Source organism: Leptonotus elevatus, chromosome 7, assembly GCF_054856555.1.
Source record: "Leptonotus elevatus isolate MCC_2025b chromosome 7, RoL_Lele_1.0, whole genome shotgun sequence".
In the NCBI taxonomy this organism is placed as follows: Eukaryota; Metazoa; Chordata; class Actinopteri; order Syngnathiformes; family Syngnathidae; genus Leptonotus; species Leptonotus elevatus.
The window spans coordinates 5,210,635-5,234,586 of record NC_141245.1 but is presented as its reverse complement, the minus strand read 5'-3'; the positions used below and the strand labels follow the sequence as shown (position 1 = coordinate 5,234,586).

At 40.6% G+C, this 23,952-nt stretch overlaps 1 protein-coding gene across 4 annotated transcripts in view; it reads left to right on the top strand.

The window, feature by feature from the left end:
• Positions 1-23,952, top strand: part of ecel1 (endothelin converting enzyme-like 1) — a 50,070-nt gene that overhangs the window by 11,594 nt on the left and 14,524 nt on the right. For all 4 annotated transcript variants that reach the window (XM_086081364.1, XM_086081361.1, XM_086081363.1 and 1 more), the window contains 8 exons: positions 790-858; positions 1,228-1,338; positions 1,433-1,525; positions 4,974-5,098; positions 13,725-13,947; positions 16,096-16,194; positions 16,658-16,732; positions 23,803-23,906. In XM_086081364.1, the coding sequence (XP_085937490.1) occupies positions 790-858; positions 1,228-1,338; positions 1,433-1,525; positions 4,974-5,098; positions 13,725-13,947; positions 16,096-16,194; positions 16,658-16,732; positions 23,803-23,906 (899 nt within the window). The remainder of the gene's footprint in view (positions 1-789; positions 859-1,227; positions 1,339-1,432; positions 1,526-4,973; positions 5,099-13,724; positions 13,948-16,095; positions 16,195-16,657; positions 16,733-23,802; positions 23,907-23,952) is intronic.

Here is a 23,952-nt window from a genome sequence, read left to right as displayed (position 1 = left end):
ATGTCAGTTGTTATGTGATGATATTTGTATGATGATAATGTATTAGTCTCTCTTAGTTCCTCTAGTCTTGTTTATTTACTATGTTCCTTATGATGATAACGTACTAGCCACTCTTAGTTTGTCTGGTCACTCTTATTTAGTCATATAAGCATTTATGCTGTCATACAGAATTGTGCATTGCTCGAGGGAGAGTTACTGAATGACTCTTTTGTCAGTGTGTCGAGGTTCCTCCCGAAGCCAGATGGGATAGGCTCCAGCACCCCAGCGACCCTTGTGAGGAAAAAGCGGTTAAGAAAATGGATGGATGGAGGTTGAGGTTTTTTCAATGCAAATTTGTCAGTCGAGGTTTCTCCGTCAAATGTTTTCTTCGAGGCCATCTGAATCCAGCCCTGCTCTCTGTTTTTCCTTTTTATGTTTTTATATAAAGACTCTGTTTGCCAACTCCCGTGTCTTGTTTGTGTTTGAGTCCTAACTCCGCACATCATTTCTTGATGAGGACAGATCTGGAGATAATCAGGCTCGGATTTGATCAGTCAGCTTTACAAACAATTTGATTAACCACGGTTATATTCATGATTGAACAAGGGGGGTAAGTACTGTATGTTTTTACACAGGGCCAAATAGCATTGACATTTTTTTCTTCTCCTTAAATATTTGTAATCACTATTTCTATACACACACGCACTAAATGGGATGATAAGTTAATCGATTGGAAGACAGTTTATTAGCTTGTAAATATTGGCATTTTTCTGACTCTGACATTGAATTACGTGTGTGATGTTTGGATAGATTGATCAGGAGGGACTCACGCTGCCTGAGAGAAGCCTTTACTTGGGTCAGGATGAGGACAGTGTCAAGGTAAAAATCCCTGCTTTTGTTTATTGGAACCATCCGTCATTTACTTTTCACTGCCGTTTTCTCGCTGCTTTTTCTCTTCCCCTTCTGCTCTCACTTCCAATTGGACCACATCCTATTTTCAACCCCCTTTCCCATATGATGCCTTCCTGCACCTTTTACTGTCAATGAGTTCACCTGCTTGTCTTTCCCGCCTTCTTCCCCATCTGTTCTATTTACTTGCCTCACTCATCAGCATTAATCCACCTGTTTTCTTCTGTCCCCCACTGTGCTTTTGTTATCCTTTGCACCTCGCCACATGTCAGGCCGTCACCAGCTGTTATTGATGATGCTCCTCCCCTCGATTAGTGTTGAAGTCATTGTGTCTTTCAGATCTTGGCGGCATACAAGGCCCTGATGGAGCGCTTACTAAGCATGCTGGGTGCTCACAACGCTACACAAAAGTCCAAGGAGATTATACAGCTGGAGACTTGTCTAGCCAATGTGAGCTGATTGTGTGTGTGTATGTGTGTGTGCCCCTGTTTATGTGCAAGCATATGCGTGTATGTGTGCAGTATTCAGGAAAATCTCTCTTCAGATCACCATGTCAGAATATGATGACCAAAGAAAGGACGTCAGCACGATGTATAACCGCATTACACTCAGGCAGCTACAGCGCACAGCTCCTGGTGTGAGTACTGTATACACACACACACACATGCACGAACGCGCACACACACAACCCAAGTGAATCACAAAAAGTGTCCGCCCTGCAGGACTTAAGATTGAGGCTTGAATGCAAGAAGAAGGAAGGAATATAAGCGGACATTGGAGGGTGTTAGACATGATGGCAGGAGGAGGAGGAAAGGTAAATTGGATTTCCAGCGAGGAGGAGAAGGAGGAGGCACTACCCTGAAGCAGTGAGCACGCTGACAGAGATCCTCAAGATGTTCTGTGGTTAGAAGGGAGAGACACATTGGGGGAAAACGAAAGATAAAATGCCTGATTTCAAATTCTCGGCCAAAAAAGAGATTAAGTATACTGTATAGAGTATATAAAGAAATAACATACTCTGAGAGTGAGTATGCAAACCTGAAAATGGGGCCAAAGATGCAGATTGAAAATTGAACTGAAACAGAAGCTTAAGAAGCACTCTGTGCTGCCGCAACCAATTTTCTGTCAATTGGATCTGGGGGATGCTGATGAATTTAGGATGCAAATTTTGTTTACATGATGCGTAATTAAGAGGCTTTACTAACTCAAAATGAATTTGTGGAAGGCAGCTGCTCTGAACCGCTCTGGATCTCTCTCTCTTTTTTATTTTTTTTTGTTCGGTCTTTGCTTTAAACTATTTGCATCCTGAGGCAACTCTGGACTCATTTCTCAAAGAAGGGAAAATATTCTCATTAATTTAATTGGATCTTGTACAAAAAATACTCTACTCTTATTAATGGAGAAATCACATATTTTGCTGACATATTTAAGAAACATTTTTCTTTCTTTCTTTTACCCCTTATCATTATTGTTATTGAAATGCACTACAGTCCAGCCTCCCTAATTCTAACCACTTTGAAATCATTGCGCCATATTGCACCTTGAATTTTTGGGGGGGCCGAAAGCTGCAATGCAGCAGTGCAGCATATCCACCATGTTTGTGGTGTGTGTGAAAGAACAGACTTTTTTTTCTAGCATATGGAACTCTGGGGAAAAAAAGTGTACTTCCAAAAATGACCATATTAAATCACGAGTGCCACTGATGGTGTACTGGTATGTTCGCCTGACTTTGGCGCAGACAACATGGATTCAGTTCCCATTCAGTGTTAGTGTGAATGTGAGACTTAATGGTTGTCTGTCTCTATATTTGTGCCCGGAGAATGACTTGCGACCAGGTCAAGGCGTAGTCTGCCTTTGTCCGAAGTCAACTGAGATAGGCGCCGACGACCCTCAATAGAATAAGCAGTGTAGAGGATGGATGGATAAGTTACATTACATTACGTGCGTTATATAACTAACTACACAGCAAAATCGCCAGTGTTAGATTAACACTGAGTGTTAAATATAACACTAGAATAGTGTTTATGTGTCCACACCAATGAGTATAAATCTGACACTTTTCAAAGTGTTACCTTTTTCACACTACTACTAAACTATTCCATATTACTCCAACACTGTATAGTGTTAAAAATCTACACTGGTAAACACTGAGTCGTGTTGAAAGTACTCTACACTATAGTGTTTAATTATGCCAAACTACACTTAACTCTGGTGTTTAAACACTTATGAGTGTATTGCAAAAGTGTCAGTGTTAAAATAATACTGTATACTGCATATTTGATCTAAAACTATTTGCTGTGTACTTATACTGTCAATTATAGCCACGTTAGCATGTACGTTTACCATTTAACAACCGAATCCTGAAAAACTTGTCATCTTGCAAAAAAATAAAAACTCCAATTTGATCATAATGGTGAATGGTAAATGGAGTACATTTACAGTACATAGCACTGTCTACACTATATGTTGTTCACAGCACTTTACCGAATCTCATATTCTCTTTTTTGAAAACATATCTGAGTGTACCAAGACTGTGGTCAACACAGCCACGTTGACCTACGGAAAGGTTTTCCTATATAAAGTTTAAAAGAACTTACTTTAACCACTAGATCCCTCACTGTACCCTGGCCAACGACAGAAGTCATTTTTGTCTTTTGGTAAGGTTTTTAAATCCATCCGAGTCATCTCTGATCTAGCTAGCGCGAAGCAAACTTAATCGCAAAGGCGTTGATACACTGCCAAGATAAGCTTTGTTGACTGCTTAACAGTTTAATTTAATGCTTATTAGCCGGCTAAAAATTCCCATACATGTGTAAACACTTCTGGGTGTAGCTCTCAAAGAGCACGCGTCACACGACGCTCTGCACTCCCCACATACAACGTCACATGTGTTGCCACTCAGACATGTCTTTTACACATTTGAGAACTACTTTAGTATGTTGAAAAGTTTAATAATATGAGACCTTTAAGGTATCAATACTCATGACGGTGGCTGATACCAGTGTCGGTCGCCCTTTACAATCAGGAACTAAAAATTAGAGGAATAGAAAATTGCCATTAATTTCATGTAATTTTAAGTAAAAACACTATATTGGGATGTATAGGTCTTTCTTTAAAATTAACTGTCATTTTATGGGGTGGAATTTCATGTACTAGTGGTATCTGTATCTGGTATCGGTATCAGTGACTACACAAGAGTTGAGTATCGGTATCGGTCTGAAAAAAAGTGGTATCGAACATCCCTACTTTATAATCACTGATAATGTAGTGATTCACGTGCTTACTTAATTCATATTGCCGTAGTAAAACCTTTAAAGGTGCACAAACACTCCTACGTTTTATTTTACCCCCACAAAAAATGTCTAAATACAGCCATGGTAAGAAATCTCCTAAAGAGCCAGCAGAATAATTATTGTATAACAATATACATTATTGACTGTGAATATTGACTTATGAATCTTTGCCTTGGTTTTCATTAAGGTAATGGCCCAGCCTAGAACAGCCCTATTATAATGAAGTCTGTGATTGCGCATTCTTAAGGACTGTATTCTTCCACAGTATAATAGAACATCTGACGTATTGAGTTGGTTTAGAACGTGACGTAGTAGTTTGTATTAAGAACAAAACAAAACTGAGATTTGGAGAGAGAAAAAGGTTTGAATATATTATTTTATTATTAATTATTATTATTTCTCAAAAACACGTGTGGTTTCTAAATTATTTTGCCAAATGTATTTCATTATTATTTTAAAACATTGTTGCTCTTAATGCACTAATTGTGTGGTTCGGCATGCTTAGTCTTCTGATTGCACCAGAGATGTTCACTCCCTAGAATTGCCTCTTTTATGATTATGAGACAAAGACAAACAACATCATGAAAGCATCAACAAAAATCAAAACACATCATTTGATTCTGTTGTAAATAGCATTCACCGTTTACTCAGTTCAGATATTAATCAAGTACCAAGTAAAAAAAAAGAGGGGGTGCTCACATTTTGGATTCATCAAAGTCAGTCAAATAATTCCATCAAGATCATACATTGTAAACTTGCAATGCCAATTGACGGCTAAATGTCTGACCGCAGCTTCACTGGAAACGCCTGCTGGATAAAATCTTCCAAGACAACTTCTCTGAAGACAAGGAGATAGTGGTGCTCGCCACAGATTACATACAAAAAGTGTCCGACATCATCAAGACCACATCGAAAAGGTAAACAATAAGTGAGTAGGCAAAAGAGTGGGAAGGTTGTGAAAGGTTGGATTTAGGGGCAAGGGGAGAGGCCAGTGATGTTTTCCAAAATCGATTGTATTTGATGTATGCATTTTTAGCTTGCTCCTTTATGAGCGCTTTCTTGAGTTTAAAATTGCTTTCTTTGTGCAGTGTGAGTGTGTAATGCCATCGCATGGTCTTTTGTTTGGAGCTGTCATATAACTTGTTTTTCCAGGTCCTTCTGTGCATGCACATTTGAGTATGTTAGTGCACATCAGTTCCTGTTGAATTACCTTCCAGTTCTACAGCAGCTGATTATTATTGATCTACCCACACTCTTCTCTCACTTGCACACACACACATTGTTATTTCCCCTTCTTGCACTTGACAGGCTGCAGGGCTATACCACATCACGATGTGTGTTAGAGCCACTGACAGCTCGCCAATAGTCACTGTGCTCTACACAACAACACTCAAGCTGCACGCATGGCTGACTGACGGAATGACTGGCGGCCGTATTACTTTCTTGTCATTAATGTAGAAAAATGGGTTGATGTCATACGTATCATACTCCCACATGCATACATACAAAAGTCAGCCATCTACAGTAAACTCCAGCTCCATTAAGACTTCAGGAATAATAATAAATAATAACTTTACCTCTAATGGACCACCATCACATTCAAAACTGATCCAGTCTATGACATCCCGATGCATTAGTCTGTTCCTGTTCCTATTCAGTCCCTCAGAATTTCCATCTGTCAACAATGAATGGTATTCAGTACTGGCGCTTAAAAAGTTTGTGCAAGTGGCAAAATGCACTCTGGCCTGCCTGCTAGACATTCAAAGGCACGTATCGTATGGACAAACACCATCACGTCAATGAGTAATTTAGAATTGTCACTTAACCTATCTCATGCGTCTTTTTGGAATGGGAAGAAGCTGGACTATTTGGACACTCCCCATCCAAGCACTGAGACAACATGCAAAGCCCACCAAAGCCAAGATTGGAACTCAGAACCTCTCGACTTTGAGACCAGCCTGATCCCGCCAGATTTCTAGAAAATTTTGCTCAAGAATATGGAAACTACAGTAATAACATATTTTAGGTAGATTTTTATATATAGATATTTTAGATGTTCGATTTTTGATGATAGGTTTATTAACATTTTGAGGCTCCTCCAATTCACTGCCATTAAAGTAGAGATGAGTGTGAAAGCAATATAATAAAAATAATAAGATGGTCAATCCACTTCAAGACTACTCAGCGACACACAACTGAGTTGTTGTTGTTGTCATGGCAATTTTCAGCTTGTCCCATCAGGCGTCTACACAGTGAGGCCCTCGAAGGATTTGTTGTGGAGCCACCATTTTTATTTAGTTATTTATTTAATAATCTGGGTTTATGACAGGCCATTCTTCGTTATTAGGCGTAAAGTGAACTTGCGCCATGTGCAGAAAAGTAAATTCAATAGAGTAAATTTTAATGTAAACCCTCTATTTGGTCCCACTCTAAACAGAGTAAAATATACACTTGGAAAAGAATAAAATGTTCAGAGTAATTTTTACTCAAAAGTATTTTTTGTATTTTTGCAAGTATTTGCCTATCCCATGAAAAAAACTATTAAAGATTGTTCACTGAGAAATTCTAAGTACATTTTGCAAAGAAATTTTGACAAAAATTTTCTATTTATAGTTTATTTTAATTTAAAAAAAATAATAATAATAAAAAAACAAAGTTACACAAGGGTTGAGGAACAAACTCACGACTTTCTACCACCTGAGCTATGCCACCCCTACTGTTTTCATATATCGAAAAGGAGTTACAAAGATTCCACTTGACATAAGCGAAATACTAGCACACAGTTGCATGACTCGGTGAGTAGTTTGGCTGTCTCCTGAAGTTGTGGGTTTGTTCCTCAAACCTTGAATGACTTTTTTTCTTTTTTTTTCTTTTACTCTCTTCCAAATGTAAATTTTACCCTGTTTAGAGTGGGACCAAATAGACTCCGTTTAGAGTAAAATGTACTCAGAATTTACTGTGCAACATGTACAACTACTCCACAAGTGCAGAATACCCACTGAGAGACCCCCAAATGTGTTTTTTTTTTTTGGGGGGGGGGTAAGAGTATTTGATTTGATACGGCTTGTCCAGCAAAGGTTGGAGGGGTTAATGCTACATTGTCGCTTCACTTGCACAAGCAGAAAAATAAAATGTGTCAGCTGTTCGAGCAGGATTTATCGACAAAGGTTGGTCATGGTGCCCCCTAATGTATCGTATCATCTCTGATCAATTTGTCAAGCTGTTCCAACTGGCCAGTAGGAGTAGTCTTTCACCAAAGGCACTAAACATGTAGGGCCTTTGCATAGAAAGGTAGGAAATTAAACCGTTCATTTGATTTGGCAGCAAATGAGTTTGCCTGTTTTATGTACCAATTATTGGAAAAAGTAATTCCAAACATGTTCTGGATGAACTGCCAGAACCATAACACCCTGGTCCACTACCCTAATGTCCGGCGTAGTACCACTACAATCATGGATTTTGTTTTGTTTCAGCTGAATTCCGAACCCCAAACACACTCAATTACCCTCTCAGGCTGAAATATCGTGTTGGCATCTGCCTGTTTGTTTGTTTGTTTGTTTGTTTGTTTGTTTGTTTGTTTGCACTGTTCATTCTATTGTCTTCTGTGCCAAGCGTTGAACATATTTTTGTTCATAAACACAACTAGAACACCAACTGTGATTGAAGACGGACTATATGTGGTATATAGCGGTAATAGAGAAAGACAGATGTTGACTTATTGCAGAGTCTGCAGTGGGGGCTGCAGATATGGAAGTGCATTTATACAGTACATGTGTGTTAATATGTCTGCCTGTCAGCTAAGCAAGCAGTTATGAGTGCTTCAGTATATATGATGATAAATTGAGTGCAAGATCAAGCTTATAACATAATTTTTCATTAAATCATTATAGCTCACATAATTATATTATATAAACACTCTCAAATCCAAAATGATGACAATCCCTAAGCAATGACCCACATGTACAAAGTAAAGTAAATACAGTTTTGCAGTCATATGTCCATAAGCACTCCCACTGTCTTAACATCGTGGGAGTTGAGGGTCATGGTTGGTGTGATCGCTGTTCATTGGATAACATAGAGAGTTGCTGCTAATGGATCAGAGAGAGTCTGCTGCATCAACTAAAATTCGAAAATTTGCTGCAAAGTCTAAATGTACACACTAGTAGGAATAGATTGACAGGTGTTCTATCTATTAGGGGTTGGACTTGCTCTTAAAATCCTGTACCGCTAATCGTGCCAATGTCAGCGAAAGTATTCCGGTTGGATTTGTAACTTTATATGATGTATTTCCTGGCGGAAAGAAGACATATTTCCCGCAATGAAAAAGACCATAAAGCACTTTATCTACACCATAAGGTGTCCAAAGCGTTTTACAAAGCCCGACATTCGATTATTTGAAAACTCATTATAATTAGAAGACACATTGATATTCCATTGTTCTAACTACAGAAAAGTTATTCTTTTGAGTTACAAATGGCTTATCTTTAGCGGAATCTTGCCTTGCTTTGTGGTCAACGTTAGAATCTGGGTCGATTATTGCACACTTTGTATTATAAAACCAGAGTAAATACTCGTTACAGTGTAAATCTAAGACAGTGGCTGCTTTCCTGAAATGTATGTGTTTTGCTTCACTTTTCTAAATGATGCACCTTGCGAACTTGTTGTGCTGTTGGCGCCCCGGGATCAATGCACATTTGTTTTTGCTTTATGTCAAATGACTGGAGAAGATTGGCAGGATGCTATGAAAAGATTCAGATTTAAGTGAATGAGCGAGCAATTAACTTTGTATTTGGTCTCTCCCAAACCAACCCAATATGCAGGATTTTTCTCCATTCATCCAGAAAAAAACATGTAGGAGGTCAGAGATCACAGATGTTGAATAGCATTTTGGTATATTGGTGTTTAATATTGTTGAGATCGGCGCGCTTACGTTTTTCAACACCAAACTTGTCCAACCATGGTCCTTTGATCCTTTCAAGGACCTTCCAAAACTGATTTCTCATGTTCCCAAGTTGGAACACGGCTTGTAATTGGAAGCAGTGACACATCGCGTTGCCTTTGAAATCTGGATATGGAGCTTCGAAAATGAAAAAGAGTGGGCCTCATTCACCAAGTTTGTTTCTCAGAAAGGTCAGTAAAAGTTCATTAAGAGTTCTTAAGGAACAATCTAGCCTTTTCCTCATTCCAGCGGCTAAAGCTAATTGGTTAAGAAGTCACATTGTGACCAAAAAGGCTGTAGGTACAATTTCCTGGACAGGAATAGACCCTATCACTAAGTGTGATTGAGCAAGGCACATTACTTACCCAGTCTTTATTCTCTCACATTCATGGCATTCGGTCACATGTATGTCTACCCAAAAGCAATCGCACCTCCATCTCATCCTCCTCCAGCAATTTTCTTGTCTTTCTCTCCAGCCCAATCTATGCCGGCTCCAGCCACTGCAGTGACTGCAGCCGATCCCATTAGCCAGATGAGCAAGCCTCCAATGGAGGAGAAAGCATAATGACAACACCAGAATCTGTCACACATTCCTCCCCTCACCACTGCTCCTGCTCCGTCTGCTCCTTCTGTTCATCGTCACTCTCAAGGGTGTGTGAGTGTGAGCTTGGCACACCGGTGTGTGTCATTTTTTAATGGTTTGCTTGTTTAATGGCGATCGAAGTTTGGGGTCTAATTTATGTTGACTCTGTATTTGTGCACTCAATGTGTATGATACATCATACATCATCTGTGTCGGCCTTGCAGCGGAGGATTCTGTGTGTTGTCCTGCTTTCAAAATCCACACGCAGTCTAGTTATAATGTAATTTCCGGTTGACCGAATACCGGATTTCATGGTGCTCTAGCACTCATTTTAGCACTTGCGCTCACAAATGAATGTTTAGAGCTCATCTGAACTGAAAATATACGGTTGTGAAACACAAAGGTGTTTTCGTAAAAGCTTGTCCTAAAACATACACTTTGACTCTTTCATTTTGGTTAGGCATTTGCAGAGTGTAGTTGAGTGATTTTCCACTGTACACCGTTGATCTATAAAAGTATACAAATGTATTTGCACTTATAGCCTAGAAATGCAGTGCTATTGCACGGATTGGAATACAGGAGGCTCTCAGTCCCACCCATTACCCTTCAGGGTCATTACCTTTGTTAATGGGAGGACAGTGTCTTTTCATCTCCCTAACTAGCCTCATTAAAATCCATTCAGCTAATGAGCCCTCACTCCTTCACTAATTAAGACCCACTGGTTGAGCTGTACGTTCTGCTGTTACCCCATTACGGCAAATGTACATGCTGACACATTATACATGTCATCTGGCAGGAGGCCTTGACCTTTTAGCTGGCTGTAAAGAAGGTAAAGTTCTGTGAAAAGATGTTTCATGTAAAACGTATATGCAATAGCTTTCTGTATTACATAAGGATTATATATGAGTATTGTATTAGATGAAATGTTTCCAAATAATTCATCATGTGGAAGTGAGTGTTGTATTTGATTATTGGCAAGGTAACATTGGTGAAAGTCGGTTTATTGTCCAACATTGAATGTGACTAAAGTACATTATTTCAACAATGTAAATAATGTGTGTAAGTACAAAATTCCTAAATGGCATCTGAGCAATCTAGATATACTAAATAAATTCTAGGCATGTTGCATTTGCTTTGCAACACAATTCATCATTTAGTAGCTTGCATCCTCCAAGCCCGCATTGCTTTAGCTTTTGCCATCAATTACATTCACAACACAAGTGCTTTATTGGCAGGACCTTCAGGGTACTGTTGCCAGCCTCTTCTGATTCCATATCTGTCATACACAGGAAAAATAAATTTGGGGAGGAAACAATAACCACATGCCTTGAGCCTCAGATGGGTCCTCACAATGGGAGTGGGGCGTCTGTCCCCCACAGCACATTGAAAGAGTGCACCCAGCAGAGTAGGGCACAAGAGCTCACCAGCATTCTGTCATATGTGGGAGAAGACTCAACTAGAATGCATAAATGAATGATCCTCTTTCTCTTCTAGTGCCTCTCCTTGCCGCACTGGACTAGACTGAACCAGACCACGCTCCATTAATTTTCTTTCATTGTCTTGCTCTCTCATTTCTCACTACTTACGCTCTTGAGATACTTTGAGAGCTAAAAGTTTGGTCCAGATGTCCCCATGGCGTTGTTGTCAAATTGTATGTTATGAAAATGTTTCCTTGACGTGGCTTATCCTTAAGCCTAGGTACACTCAGCAACCAGAACATTTAAGGGCCCATATCATGCAAAATCTACTTTTTTGAGCCTTTAATGTTAAAATGCTAATTCCTCGCTTAAAACACAGCCAAAGTGGTGGTTTCCTCCATTCACCCATCTCTGAGCATTCCTGCTCATTCTTGCTCTCCTAGCACCAGCCCCGCCCAACCCAAGAAAACGACAAATAATACACACCCATGCAGACTAAGCACATGCCCACTTACTCCAAACAGGACACATGACAAGTGTATCCGAGGAAGAGGCGCTATGAGCGGCCACTTCGGCCAAGGTGCCAGCCTTCCCGGCTGGAGCTCCGCTGCTCTGAAATTCCACCTTCGTGTGCTTGCCTGCACATGGATGTCCGATGATGGCACGTTACGAGACGCCGGCCGCCCCAGCTGGAGTTCCACTCTTTAGAATTTTCCCCAAATCAGGCAACGCCTGACAAATATATCCGGGAAAGAGGTGCTATGATGCGGCCTCCCTGGTGACAGACCATCCAGCAGCTGTTTGCTTGTGATTGGCATTGCTCAGAGAACTGCCTAGTTAAAAGAACTTTGTTGAGTTTGTCACTTTTTTACTCACGACTGCCACCTAAAGCGCAACTGCAACCTCTGTGCCAAGCTTGTGCATGGTGTGCGTGAGAGTACGTTTTGTTTTCTTTTTTTTATCCAGTTTTCTTGGAGTCTGAGCTGGAGTTTGGGCTGTGCTCGAAGCCAGCCTCTTGTTTGTTTTTTCAGTTTCTATCCCACTTGTGTCGTATGCTAACACTAAATGTCCTGCGGGGACGAGCCTGATGTCACCCTCCACCACTCCACCCCTCCACCCCTCCCCACACACTGAAGGGAAGATACAAGCTAATAGGCACAGTCACAATTAAAAAGTCAGGACTAGTTGTACTCATCTGGGCATTGGTGGATTGACTGGGAGATTAAATGGTCTCAAGACTTTTCAGTTTCACCTCGGAATCAAAGCCTTTTGTACTCAAAAACAAAGTGGACGGAATCAGTGAGAAACAAAATGGAGTACAATGTACAACGTTTGTTGGCACATTGAGAGGAAGCATAAAGACAGGTAATGTAACTGCTAAATGAACTACCCTGGGAAAGTAAAAATCAGAACCCCATTCTAAGACCCATCCATCCATTTTCTTAACCGCTTGTCCTCACAAGGGTCGTGGGGGTGCTGGAGCCTATCCCAGCTGGCTTCGAGCAGTAGGCGGGGTACACCCTGAACTGGTAGCCAGCCAATCGGAGGGCACACAGAGACGAACAACCATCAATCACACCTATGGACAACTTGGAGTGTTCAATTAACCTGACATGCATGTCTTTGGAATGTGGGAGGAAACCGGAGTACCCGGAGAAAACCCACGCAAGCACGGGGAGAACATGCAAACTCCACCCAGGAAGGCCGAAGTCCGGACTTGATCTCACGTCCTCTGCACTGGGAGGCGGAGGTGCTAACCATTCTAAGACCATGAGTGAAAATAAGCTCTTTTCCTCCCTCTGTCGTTTTTTTGCTACCCTTCAGAGCTAATAGTGGTCATTTTGTTCCGAGTTTTTAATTTTGGTATTTATTTTTTACATACAGGTATAAAGTCTTGAGCTGGACCTTCAAAAGTCTTGATAATGTATTGGTCTCAATTGGTGTGGTCTTGACTACATCACTAAATACTTGTATGTATTAAGTTCAAAAAATTTGAATTTAGGTGATTTAGAGTAAGCTACAACCATACTATAAAACATTTAATTTCAGTCTGTTAAAAACAGTAAAAGACCTCTTTCTAGGTATATTAATCTCTGAAAGATTTAATTAGATTCACTGATGTTAAGTTAAATTAGCTCACCTATGTTTGTTTTCTTTCATGATGCCGGCTAAAATTCGATGTTTCAGTGAGTTGAAGACGCCGCAGAGTGTTTTCGTCTGCATGTTTCACATGCGTCTGCTGCAGTCTTTGACGTCGAGGAAGCCAAATGGAATTACCGTTGAGTTAGCGGACATGTTTTGCTCCGGGCTCTTCTCACTCAGTTACGTCTTGCACCTTTCACTTCCGCATGTGTACAGGAGTCACAAAACCGCAAACGTTCCAATCTATGTGTGGGGAGGGAAGGGGGGGTCGTACCACATGAATTGAAGGTATTTGTTGTTTTACCAAGTGCTTGTTCTCTTCATTACATTAATGAAGTTGAAGAATAGCATATCAGTGCTGATCTTGACCTGTCTCAATGGAAAAGAGATACTTTTTCAATTATTTGTTGCTTTATCCAATAACAATCTCTTTTGTGGGCTTCCTGTATCTTACACGGTAGGGTTCTCCATAACTACATGCTGTGGCGCATTGTGGCAGCGCTAAGTGAACATCTGTCAACCGCCTTCCGAAGCACCATCCACGAGTTTTCTCGGGAGATTGATGGCACCGAGCAGCAGCTGGAGCTGGGCAGACTGTGCCTCACACAGGCCAACAAACACTTTGGCATGGCCCTGGGAGCACTCTTTGTCCAGCAGCACTTCTCCTCGCAGAGCAAGGCCAAGGTAAGAATGCAAGCTGGAGGGTGAATGATTGGAACAATGAATGCATACCTTTCGTTTTGTGCCGTTTGTTACATTCACAATGCACAAAATGTGAGCTACTTTCCAATAACTGCTTGTAATGAGGGCTTTTGGCTTTGAGCAGAATCTGGACAGCGTGAAACCATACAGCCTTCCAAGTATGTACAAACTGACCTTGGCCTCAAATGTGTTATCGACGTTTATTGCTGAAGACGCATGTGTTAACGTCATCATTCTAACCTTAAGGGGAAAAAACTTTGTATTCTGAATTTATATTTAATACATTTCTTTCTTACATTTTGTCTTGGGTTTGTGAAACAGCCACATGATTCTGATGGTTTGCTGAGCTCCAATCTAAAAATTATATCTGTGGCCATCATAATGCTCTCTAAGGCAGTTCTCACTAATCCCACACCTCTGGCCCTTGATCACCTATGGTCCGTCTTTCTCCCACCTTGATCCTTCCACATTGTTGTTCTTATCTCAGTCTCTTGGCCATTCTAGGACATGGGGATATAGTCCCCAATGTTGTTGTTTTTTAACTTCTGCAACCCCCCCATAGCCTGTCAACTCAACACTTATGTTTAGGTACTGTGTGTTTTCATATCTCACACAATAAATCCTAATTCAAAGAGTTCAGAATGTGCTTATATTGAGTACAGGTAGCAGCCTTTTTTTTCTTCTACTCCTATATTTCTGTATAGTACAGTTTAATTAAATGTAACCACTTGTGCTTTATTAACCCTATAACGCCAAACGTATCATATTAAATGCAGGATATTTTCAGCCCTCTATTTCATGAGTATAATATTTGTTCCCATTAAAACCCTGACGTATATTATCTGACACGTGCATTGCACGGATAATCCATTAGAGGGCAGTATCACCCAGCTGATGGCTTTTCCAGCAACCTTGCAAGGTCGCCCCAATTGAGAAAGGAGAGACACCTATACTTTAATAGTGGGAAATGTTATTTTTGATTTTTGAAAATACTAATATGTTTGATATGTCTGTTTCTTATTATTATTTTGACAGTTATAAATGTACGAATTTAAAGCATTGTGACCGGATGTATCAAATATGACACAAATCAAAAGTCATATGTGGAAGTTGACCCCCCAAAAAATAATTATTATTATTTGTTTGTTCAAAAGGACAAATAAATACTCTGAATTTGCTCTCATATATTTTATGGTTCCGGCTGTATAGGATTAAAGATTACAACAGGCTAAGAAAGTGTAGCAAGCAGTGCTTCATATTATGGACTGAAAGCTGACTGTTTAAGGTCTAATGCCCACATACGAGTTTGGCAAAGCTGCCAGTTGTGATGTGCAGGCTTGACAGATGACACTTACCACAGCCTAAAGAGAAATTACAAAGCCTCGGGAACTCTTGCTGATAAACAAGAGGCGGCTTTCAAGACGTGTGTTTTGTCATCTTGAGTACCCAAAATGAGGAGGCATACATGGTGATGGAACAGCAGACACTTCTCACGACAAGCGTGATAATTATTAGGAATAAAATTACCTCTGACAAGCGACGAGTGCAAAGACAAGACATTGTTGAGATTGTTTGGTTGGTTGGTTGGTTGGTTGGTTGGTTGGTTGGTTGGTTGGTTGGTTGGTTGGTTGGTTGGTTGGTTGATTGGTTGGTTGGTTGGTTGGTTGGTTGGTTGGTTGGTTGGTTGGTTGGTTGGTTGGTTGGTTGGTTGGTTGGTTGGTTGGTTGGTTGGCAAATTACACAAATGATTTTTCATTTCTGGAAGTGGGAAAAGAGCTCATAAAATTTTGTGTGTGGGATCACGGAGTCACTTCTTATTCTTGTTAAAGCACAAACTGATGATTGCAAACTCTCGCCACAAATGGAAAAACCTTAATTTTGTTTCTGTTTTTGTCTCAGTGGAGGTCTGCATTCTACTTCTTGTTGATCATGCCTCTATTATGGTACATCCTTTTCTACATCCAAAAATGACTATGGACGGTCAGCAACTTCATGTCAAAGAACCATAACTATTCCAACATCTGCTAAACGGATTATGTTCCTGTGCTACGCCTATTCCGTTACAGGAAAGAAGCTGAGTGAGAAAATCTGTTCTAAGGGAACCTAAAATGTAATGTGAACCCCCTCCAGGTGCAGGAGTTGGTGGAGGATATAAAGCATTCCTTGGAACTGCGGCTGCAGGAGCTCGACTGGATGGATGAAGCCACCAAGGAGGCAGCCAGAGCAAAGGTTTCAAACTTTTATTTCTCCATCTCACACACGCAAATTCCTGTCAGAGCCCATGTAGGATTTGGATTTGTTTAGTTTTCCACTTCTCTTGACTTCTTGCTAGGGTAGATAAAACAAAGTGATAGAATACGTCAAGGACTTGACTTTGTGAATACGGATCTCTCTGTGGTGCTGATTTAGGGTCTGCACAGCAAGATATCCCTTCTAATACATTTACAATGTGAAGTTATAATCCTTTTATAAGGTCTTGCCGAATATAAAGAGCTTCCCTGTAATCCTATTTCACTTGGTTTGCTTGATTAGTTGATGTGTGCGCTCGAGCAGATGTGTGCGCCCGACTCCAGACGCAAATGTCAATTGAATAGAAGTTGGAGGCAAATGTATGGAGAGTGCTCTTGTTTTTCCTCCTCACTTTTTACTTTTACTTTGTCCCTCATAATCCTCTCCAACTGCTCTTTCTCAGCTCAAGTACATGATGGTCATGACAGGCTACCCTGACTTCCTGGTCAAACCTGAGCTCATAGATCAAGAATACGGGGTGAGTCATGAGCTCTCACTTTCTCACCATTGCGTTTTAAAAATGATTTTCCATCAGGCGTTCCCACCTGGGAAACTATTTAAATGGAGAGACCATACATTGTGCAAATAAAAAAATGAAACCTTCAAATTAGGCATGATGATTCAAGCAGGGTGAACATTCAGCAATATGAAGATCAATGTCTGAACACTAGGTTACTGTCAGAATGGGTTACTGGTTAGCTGGGCAAAAGGAGAGAAGCCCATCTAGCCATATATTTTGCAGAAAACATTTCCTGTAATAGAAATTGCATAATCTGAGATACTAAAAGAAAATTACCACAATCTCACATTTCTGGGTATCTGCTAACACAAATTTGAAACAGTCCAGATAACAGAAGCACATGTGGCCCGGTGAGAGCCAAGAAGCAAAAACACAAATGGAAGCAAGGTCAGACCGAGGGATAGACGTTTTAGAAAAACAAGTTATATTGGGAAGATGATAATGGCTGTATTTGTTGTTGATTAATTATATTTTATACTGTAGTCTCATTATATTTCAGCTTGTTAGATTGTCCAACATGATCTTTTAATGTAAAAAAATAAATAACAATTAAAAAAAATACATTGACTTTTACCAGATCCATAAGAATATGTTTGGGGATTCAGTGACCCAACCGCCACCCCTTATTGGGCTATGGTGGTGGTGGTTAACAATTTTATCTAAAAAATAATAATACACACATACATTATACATAATCAGATAAAGCCTACACTAATGTACAATTACAACCAATGGGTGTTACATTACATTACATTTTAGAGCTGATGATGAGGAATGCATATTATTAATATGTCTTAATATCATCTTCTAAGAGTGACAAGCAAAGTGACACACAATTTTGAATTCAAAGTGCTTTGTATATGTTAGCATTAGCATGCTAGTTTTTAGCATTTCTATTTTATAGGGACCAAAGTTCAAATGGTTGTACAGTGTGACTGTGAACCCAACTCGCAATATTTTTTTCAAAAATACCAAGTCACAGATTTGCAGTAGGTAAAAGACCCAGTTGCTAGATTGTTTCCTTTTTTTCCCCCTCCCTGCATCAGCCCAAGAGTACATTGGCCTTTAAGGATTGAAAAGCATGTTTTCACATCCACTGGAAAGGTTGTGCTGGTTATTAGTGGATGAGTTCTCAGTAATAGAATAGTATAAATGGTAAATGCCACTTCTTTACCTTTAGGCGCTCAAAGCGTTTGACAGTTGCACCCCAATCATCAAAGGATTAATGGAATATGCCGTCATGGAACAAAGGTTAACAGCTCATTCACACAGTGATGTTATGTAGGTGTCAGGTTATCAATTTGTGGGATTCAATATCTTGCTCATGGACACTTCGGCAAAGCCATGGGAGAGAACCAACTCTGCCGCTTGATTTGTTTATGAATTGTCACATGCAGACCAGGTGAAAAGGGAGCAAAGTTAGAAGTTTAGGAGCAGGGTTCAAGTTGTTCTATCATGGTGTACATAAGAAAAGAAATGGAGTAGGAATGATCATGAAGGAGGAGTTTGTTTGGAACGTCTTGGAGATAAAAAGAGTGTCAGAGTGATGAGCCTGAAGTTAGGAATCGAAGCTGTGATGATCAATGTTGTTAGTGGGTATGCACCACAGGTAGGATGTGAGCTGGAGGAGAAGGAGAATGTTTGGTTGGACCTTGATGAAATGATGCAGAGCACTCCGAGATGTGAGAGAGTTGTCGTTGGTGCAGATTTCAATGGACATGTTGGTGCAGGAAACAGAGGTGATGAGGAGGTGATGGGAAAGTTTGGTATCCAGGAGAGGAACGCAGAAGGACAGATGGTGGTTGACTTTGCAAAAAGAATGGAAATAGCTGTTGTGAATACTTTCTTTCAGAAGAGGCAGAAACATAGGGTGACCTACAAGAGTGGAGGTAGGGGAATACAGGTAGACTGCATCGTGTGTAGTTGATGAATGAGGAAAATGAGAGAGAATGCAGAGAGAACGCAGAGTAGAAGACGTGACTGTTGTGGATCAGAAAGTAGCAAAGATTAGTAAAGATGAAGTGAGGAGGGCATTGAAGTGTAATCTGAAGGAGATTAGCGACTGCAAAGTAGTGGTAGGTGAGAGTGTAGCCAGACAGAATAGAATGGTAGTGTGTAGGATGACTCTGGTGGTGAGGAAGACAAAGACGGCAAGGGCAGAACAGAGGACGAAATAGTGGAAGCTGAAAAAGGAAGAGTGTTGTTTGACTTTCAAGAAGAAGTTGAGACAGGCTCTGGATGGTCAGGGGGTGCTTCCAGATTACTATAACTACAGCAAATGTGATCAGGGAGACAGGTAGGACAGTCCTTGGTGTGTCATCTGGAAGGAAAGGAGATAAGGAAACTTGGTGGTGGAATGAGGAGGTGCAGAAGTGGATCCAGAGGTTAGCTAAGAAAAAGTGGGACACTGAGAGGACTGAAGAAAGTAGACAGGAGTACAGGGAAATGCAGCGTAAGATGATAGTAAAGGTGGCAAAGGCTAAACAAGGGGCTTACGATGACTTGTATGCCAGGTTAGACAGTAAGGAGAGCAAGAGAGACTGATCCATACAGGTTGGCAAGGCAAAGAGACAGAGATGGGAAGGACGTGCAGCAGGTTTGGGTAATAAAGGATAGGGATGGAAGTGTGTTGGCAGATGCCAGTAGTGTGATGGGAAGATGGAAAAAGTACTTTGAAGAGTTGATGAATGAGGAAAATGAGAGAGAATGCAGAGAGAACGCAGAGTAGAAGACGTGACTGTTGTGGACCAGGAAGTAGCAAAGATTAGTAAAGATGAAGTGAGAAGGGCATTGAAGAAGATGAAGAGTCGAAAGAAGAGAAACCTTATGACAGGCTGCCCAGAGAGGAGCTGTGGTTTTGTATGAGGAAGTCTGGAGTAGAGGTATGTTCAAGTGGGGCAGGACATGTATGAGGACTGAAAGACAGTGGTGAGGTGTGCTGTAGGTGTGACAGAGGAGTTCAAAGTGGAAGTGGGACTACATCAGGGATCCGCTCTGAGCCCCTTCTTGTTCGCTATGGTAATGGACAGGATGACAGACGAGGTTAGACAGGAATCTCCATAGACTATGATGTTTACAGATTACATTGAGATCTGTAGTGAGAGCAGGGAAATGGTGGAGGAGAAGCTAGAGGCATGGATGTTTGCCCTGGAAAGGAGGGGAATGAAGGTTAGCCATAGCAAGACGGAGTATCTGTGTGTGAATGGGAGGAACCCAAGTGGAAGAGTGAGATTACAGGGAGAAGAGACCAAGAAGGTGGAGGAGTTTAAGTATGTAGGGTCAACGGCCCAGAGCAATGGAGAGTGTGGAAAATAATTGAAGAAGTGTGTGCAGGCAGGCTGGAATGGGAGGAGAAAAGTGTCAGTTGTGATGTGTGATAGAAGAGTTTCAGCTAAAATGAAAGGAAAGGTTTATAAAACTGTGGTGAGACCAGCGATGTTGTTTGGTCTGGAGACAGTGTCACTGAGGAAAAGACCAGAGGCAGAGCTGGAGGTGGCAGAAATGAAGATGCTGAGGTTCTGTTTTGGAGTGAGGATGGACAGAATGAGGAATGAGTACATCAGAGGGACAGTACATGTTAGAGGCTTTGGAGATAAAGTCAGAGAGGCCAGACTGAGATGGTTTGGACATGTCCAGAGGAGAGATTATTAGGAGAGTCAGTATATTGGCAGAAGGATGCTGAGTTTCCAAATGCCAGGCAGGAGGTCTAGAGGAAGACCAAAGAGGAGGTTTATGAATGTCGTTAAAGAGTACATGAAGGTAGTTGGCACGAGAGCAGAGAAAGCAGAGGACAGGGTTAGATGGAGGCAACTGATTTGCTGTGGCGACCTTTGAAGGGAAAAGCCGAAAGGAAAAGAAGAAGAAGACACGTAGGGTATACGCGGGTATACGGCGTAAACTCACTTCTTTTTCAGTCAGTTTTGCGTCTACCCACTTCTAAATCCTCAATTTTGCATCTATCCACTTCTGAATCCTCCTGGATGCGCAGTTTTTGCGCACCATTTAGCCATGACCACTGATCTGTATATATTACTGGATCGGCTCTGCCAGCCGGGCTCTGCTATCGGCTATTCAGTAATATATAGATTAGTGGCCATAACCCACTCTCCGCTGCCTCTAATAGCGTATTTCCACTGGAGCCCAGCACCACACTTCTCGGCTTGCTGGCGGGTCAGCTCAGCCCAATCCGCGCACACACTGCGTTTCCACCTCCAATGTGCATCTGGGACGCTGGGCGGGAGTAATGCATAACCAGCTGCGACACGATAGTTAATACATAACCAAAACACGGAAGCCATGGAGGATGACGCTGCCCGGTACCGGTTGCTCGTTCTGTTTTTTGTGGTGCTTCAGATGTGGCGCTTCTTCAGAGCTCGCAACGCAAGGAGGATCACCGCCGCAAAGAAAAGGATAATATTTTATCATCGGAGAGCCCTCGAGGCTATACACTGCTGGTAGTAGTGAGAGCGAAGAAGACAAACACTTGTCGAAAAGGACACGGCTGGTAAGTTGTTGTTGTTTTTTTTTTTCCCCCTCGCCGATGTCCATTACTGATGACATCACAGGACTGACTGCCCAATCAACAGCCATGGTGTTTTACGTTGTCCTGGGCTCGCTCTGGGCTCGCTCTGGCCCAACGTAGGCGTGAGGGCCGCGAGCAGATCCGCACGGTCCACTTCCGACACGGTCAGCTGTAATGGAAACGCTCGCCAACATTGTATTGGCTTTGCACGGTGCGGTGCTGGGCTCCAGTGGAAATACGCTATAACTGGCTGGCCTGTACTCTGCCTGTCTTATTGGTTAATTAAAGGCATGGGAGCTGATGCGCCTATCAGAGAATGAGTAGGGCAGGTGCTAACGCGTGGGTGCCAATGCCACTCCAGTTGATTGCCAGGTCGCTCTGTCTCCTGCGAGATGATCGTAAATGTGAGTGAGACAGAAATAAAGAAAAGTATTTCCAGTGAGTGACGGCATGCAGGCTATCGAGCATACTGTACATACAATGAAAACCTAATTCACAGGCAAGTTTTAAAGTTATTTCCAAATAAATCCTTGTTAACTTTTAAACTACTGGCAATATCACAGAGGAGGCTTTTGTTGCCAATACATTATAGTTAGGCTAGGCTAATATTATGTAATGTAACGTTATCCTAAAGTTAGCAATTTAGCCCTAAACTAGCTAGATTAGGATCATGTAGGGCAGTGGTTCTCAACCTTTTTTCAGTGATGTACCCACCGCAAAATATTTTTTCAGCTCAGTACCCCCAACCAGTGCTAAGCATTTTAGATGAACAAAACAAAACAGTGCTGTGCCATCTTGTATCTTTTTTTTATTTGGGAACTGGTTTTAACTTTGGCCATATGTATAAATACAAAATACAATACAATTTAAAATAAAAAAAAGCAAAGAAGTAATGATCTCAATGGGAAATTAAGCAATAATTATCAACATAACAAGTCCTCCTTTGGGATCATGGTACAAGTTGGTTTTCAAAACAAACAATTCAGTTAACTTTAAATAAAAGCAGAAACTGGAAAAAAAAAAAAAAAAGATGGTGTCTTGCATGTATGCTACTTTTCAAATATATTTTAAAATCTAATGTGCCCCCTGGTGTGTACACGTACTCCCGATTTGAGAACCACCGATGTGCCCCCCACCTTATTTTTAGGTATAAATAACATTAACCAAGTTATTGTATACTGTATACAATAACTTAAAGTAATATAGCCCTAACTAACTTATATGATATAGTTTAATTTTATAGTAGATAACATATTATTAATGTTAACCTCACAATAAATACATTTTACATTACAGACTCCTCCTAATTTATTCATGATCATTTTATTATTGTGCGTAATTACTAATGATGGCTTTTTCCTCACATGTCACCATTGCTAAAACGGGGTGTTTTTCTAGAAGTGGGGAAAAAAAAGGAAGTAAAATTTAGGGTATCTCCAGGGACCACTACACCACTGATCACACAAACATGGCCAGCATAGTCAGCAGTAAATAACTACTACTTGACAAATTGCTGAAGAGTCCAGCCTAAAATAGGTTTATTTTAGTAGACCTGCTGATGAAATGCGTGGATGTTTAATGAAACATTGCAAGGTGTACCTAATTGATGGTGAAAAACAAGCAGCTTAAGCCACTAATCACTTTTTTAAATAATACATCCATCCATCTTCAATACTGCTTTTACTCATTAGGATCGCATGGGAGCTAGAGCTTAGAGTCTTCAATTAACTTAACATAGATGTTTGTTTATTTATTTATTTATGTGGGCACACAAGCACAGGTAAAACATGTACACTCCACAGACCAGCCAAGATTCTAATATTTGAACATTTGAGATGTGCTAACCACTAAATACCATGCTCCCTTATAAAAATATATCCTGTGATTTCATACCAAAAGTGTTACATACCGTATGTTAATTCATTCAATCCCAGCCATTTTCATTTAAGCAACCCCCTTCGCTCCCGGCTGTTTTACTATATTTTCACTGATTTTGCAAGGCCCACAGAATATTGTGTTCTATTGCTATAAAAACATGGAACCTACCAAAAGAAAGATTAGAGTATTTTCTGTCATCAGGAAAAAAAAAAAAAAGTACATTTGTATCTGTTTATGTTCTGCAGAAATTAGCATTAAAATATAGCTAAGTTTCATCATTATTCATAAACCTGTTGAAAACACTGGGAAAAACAGCTTGTTGCAACATGGCCCTGGTTGATCTCGTAAACTCTGCTGCCACCTGATGGGCTATTTTTTTGTAATAACTGCCATTGCTTTAAGCAACCTCTTCAGGTCAGAAGCTGCATCAAAGCCTTCTGTATGTTCTAGCATTAAAAACATTTTATAAAACAAAACAAAAAAACATATAAATACGTTTTGGGGAGTGATGGACAAAGTATTAAAATACATTAACGTTTTTGTGTTTGAATGCTTTAAGGGCTGTTGTATTACTATCAGAACTAACTGCAAGGTTAATATTGTGTCATCATATTTTATTGTTTTGCAGTTTGATGTGGATGAGAAAACCTACTTCAAGAACATTCTCAACACCATCAAATTCAACATTAAGATGTCGGTCAAGAAGATTCACGAAGAAGTGGACAAGACAGTGTGAGTTTCTCCTCTTAGCAATTGTCTCCGTGATGTCCTTTGTAGT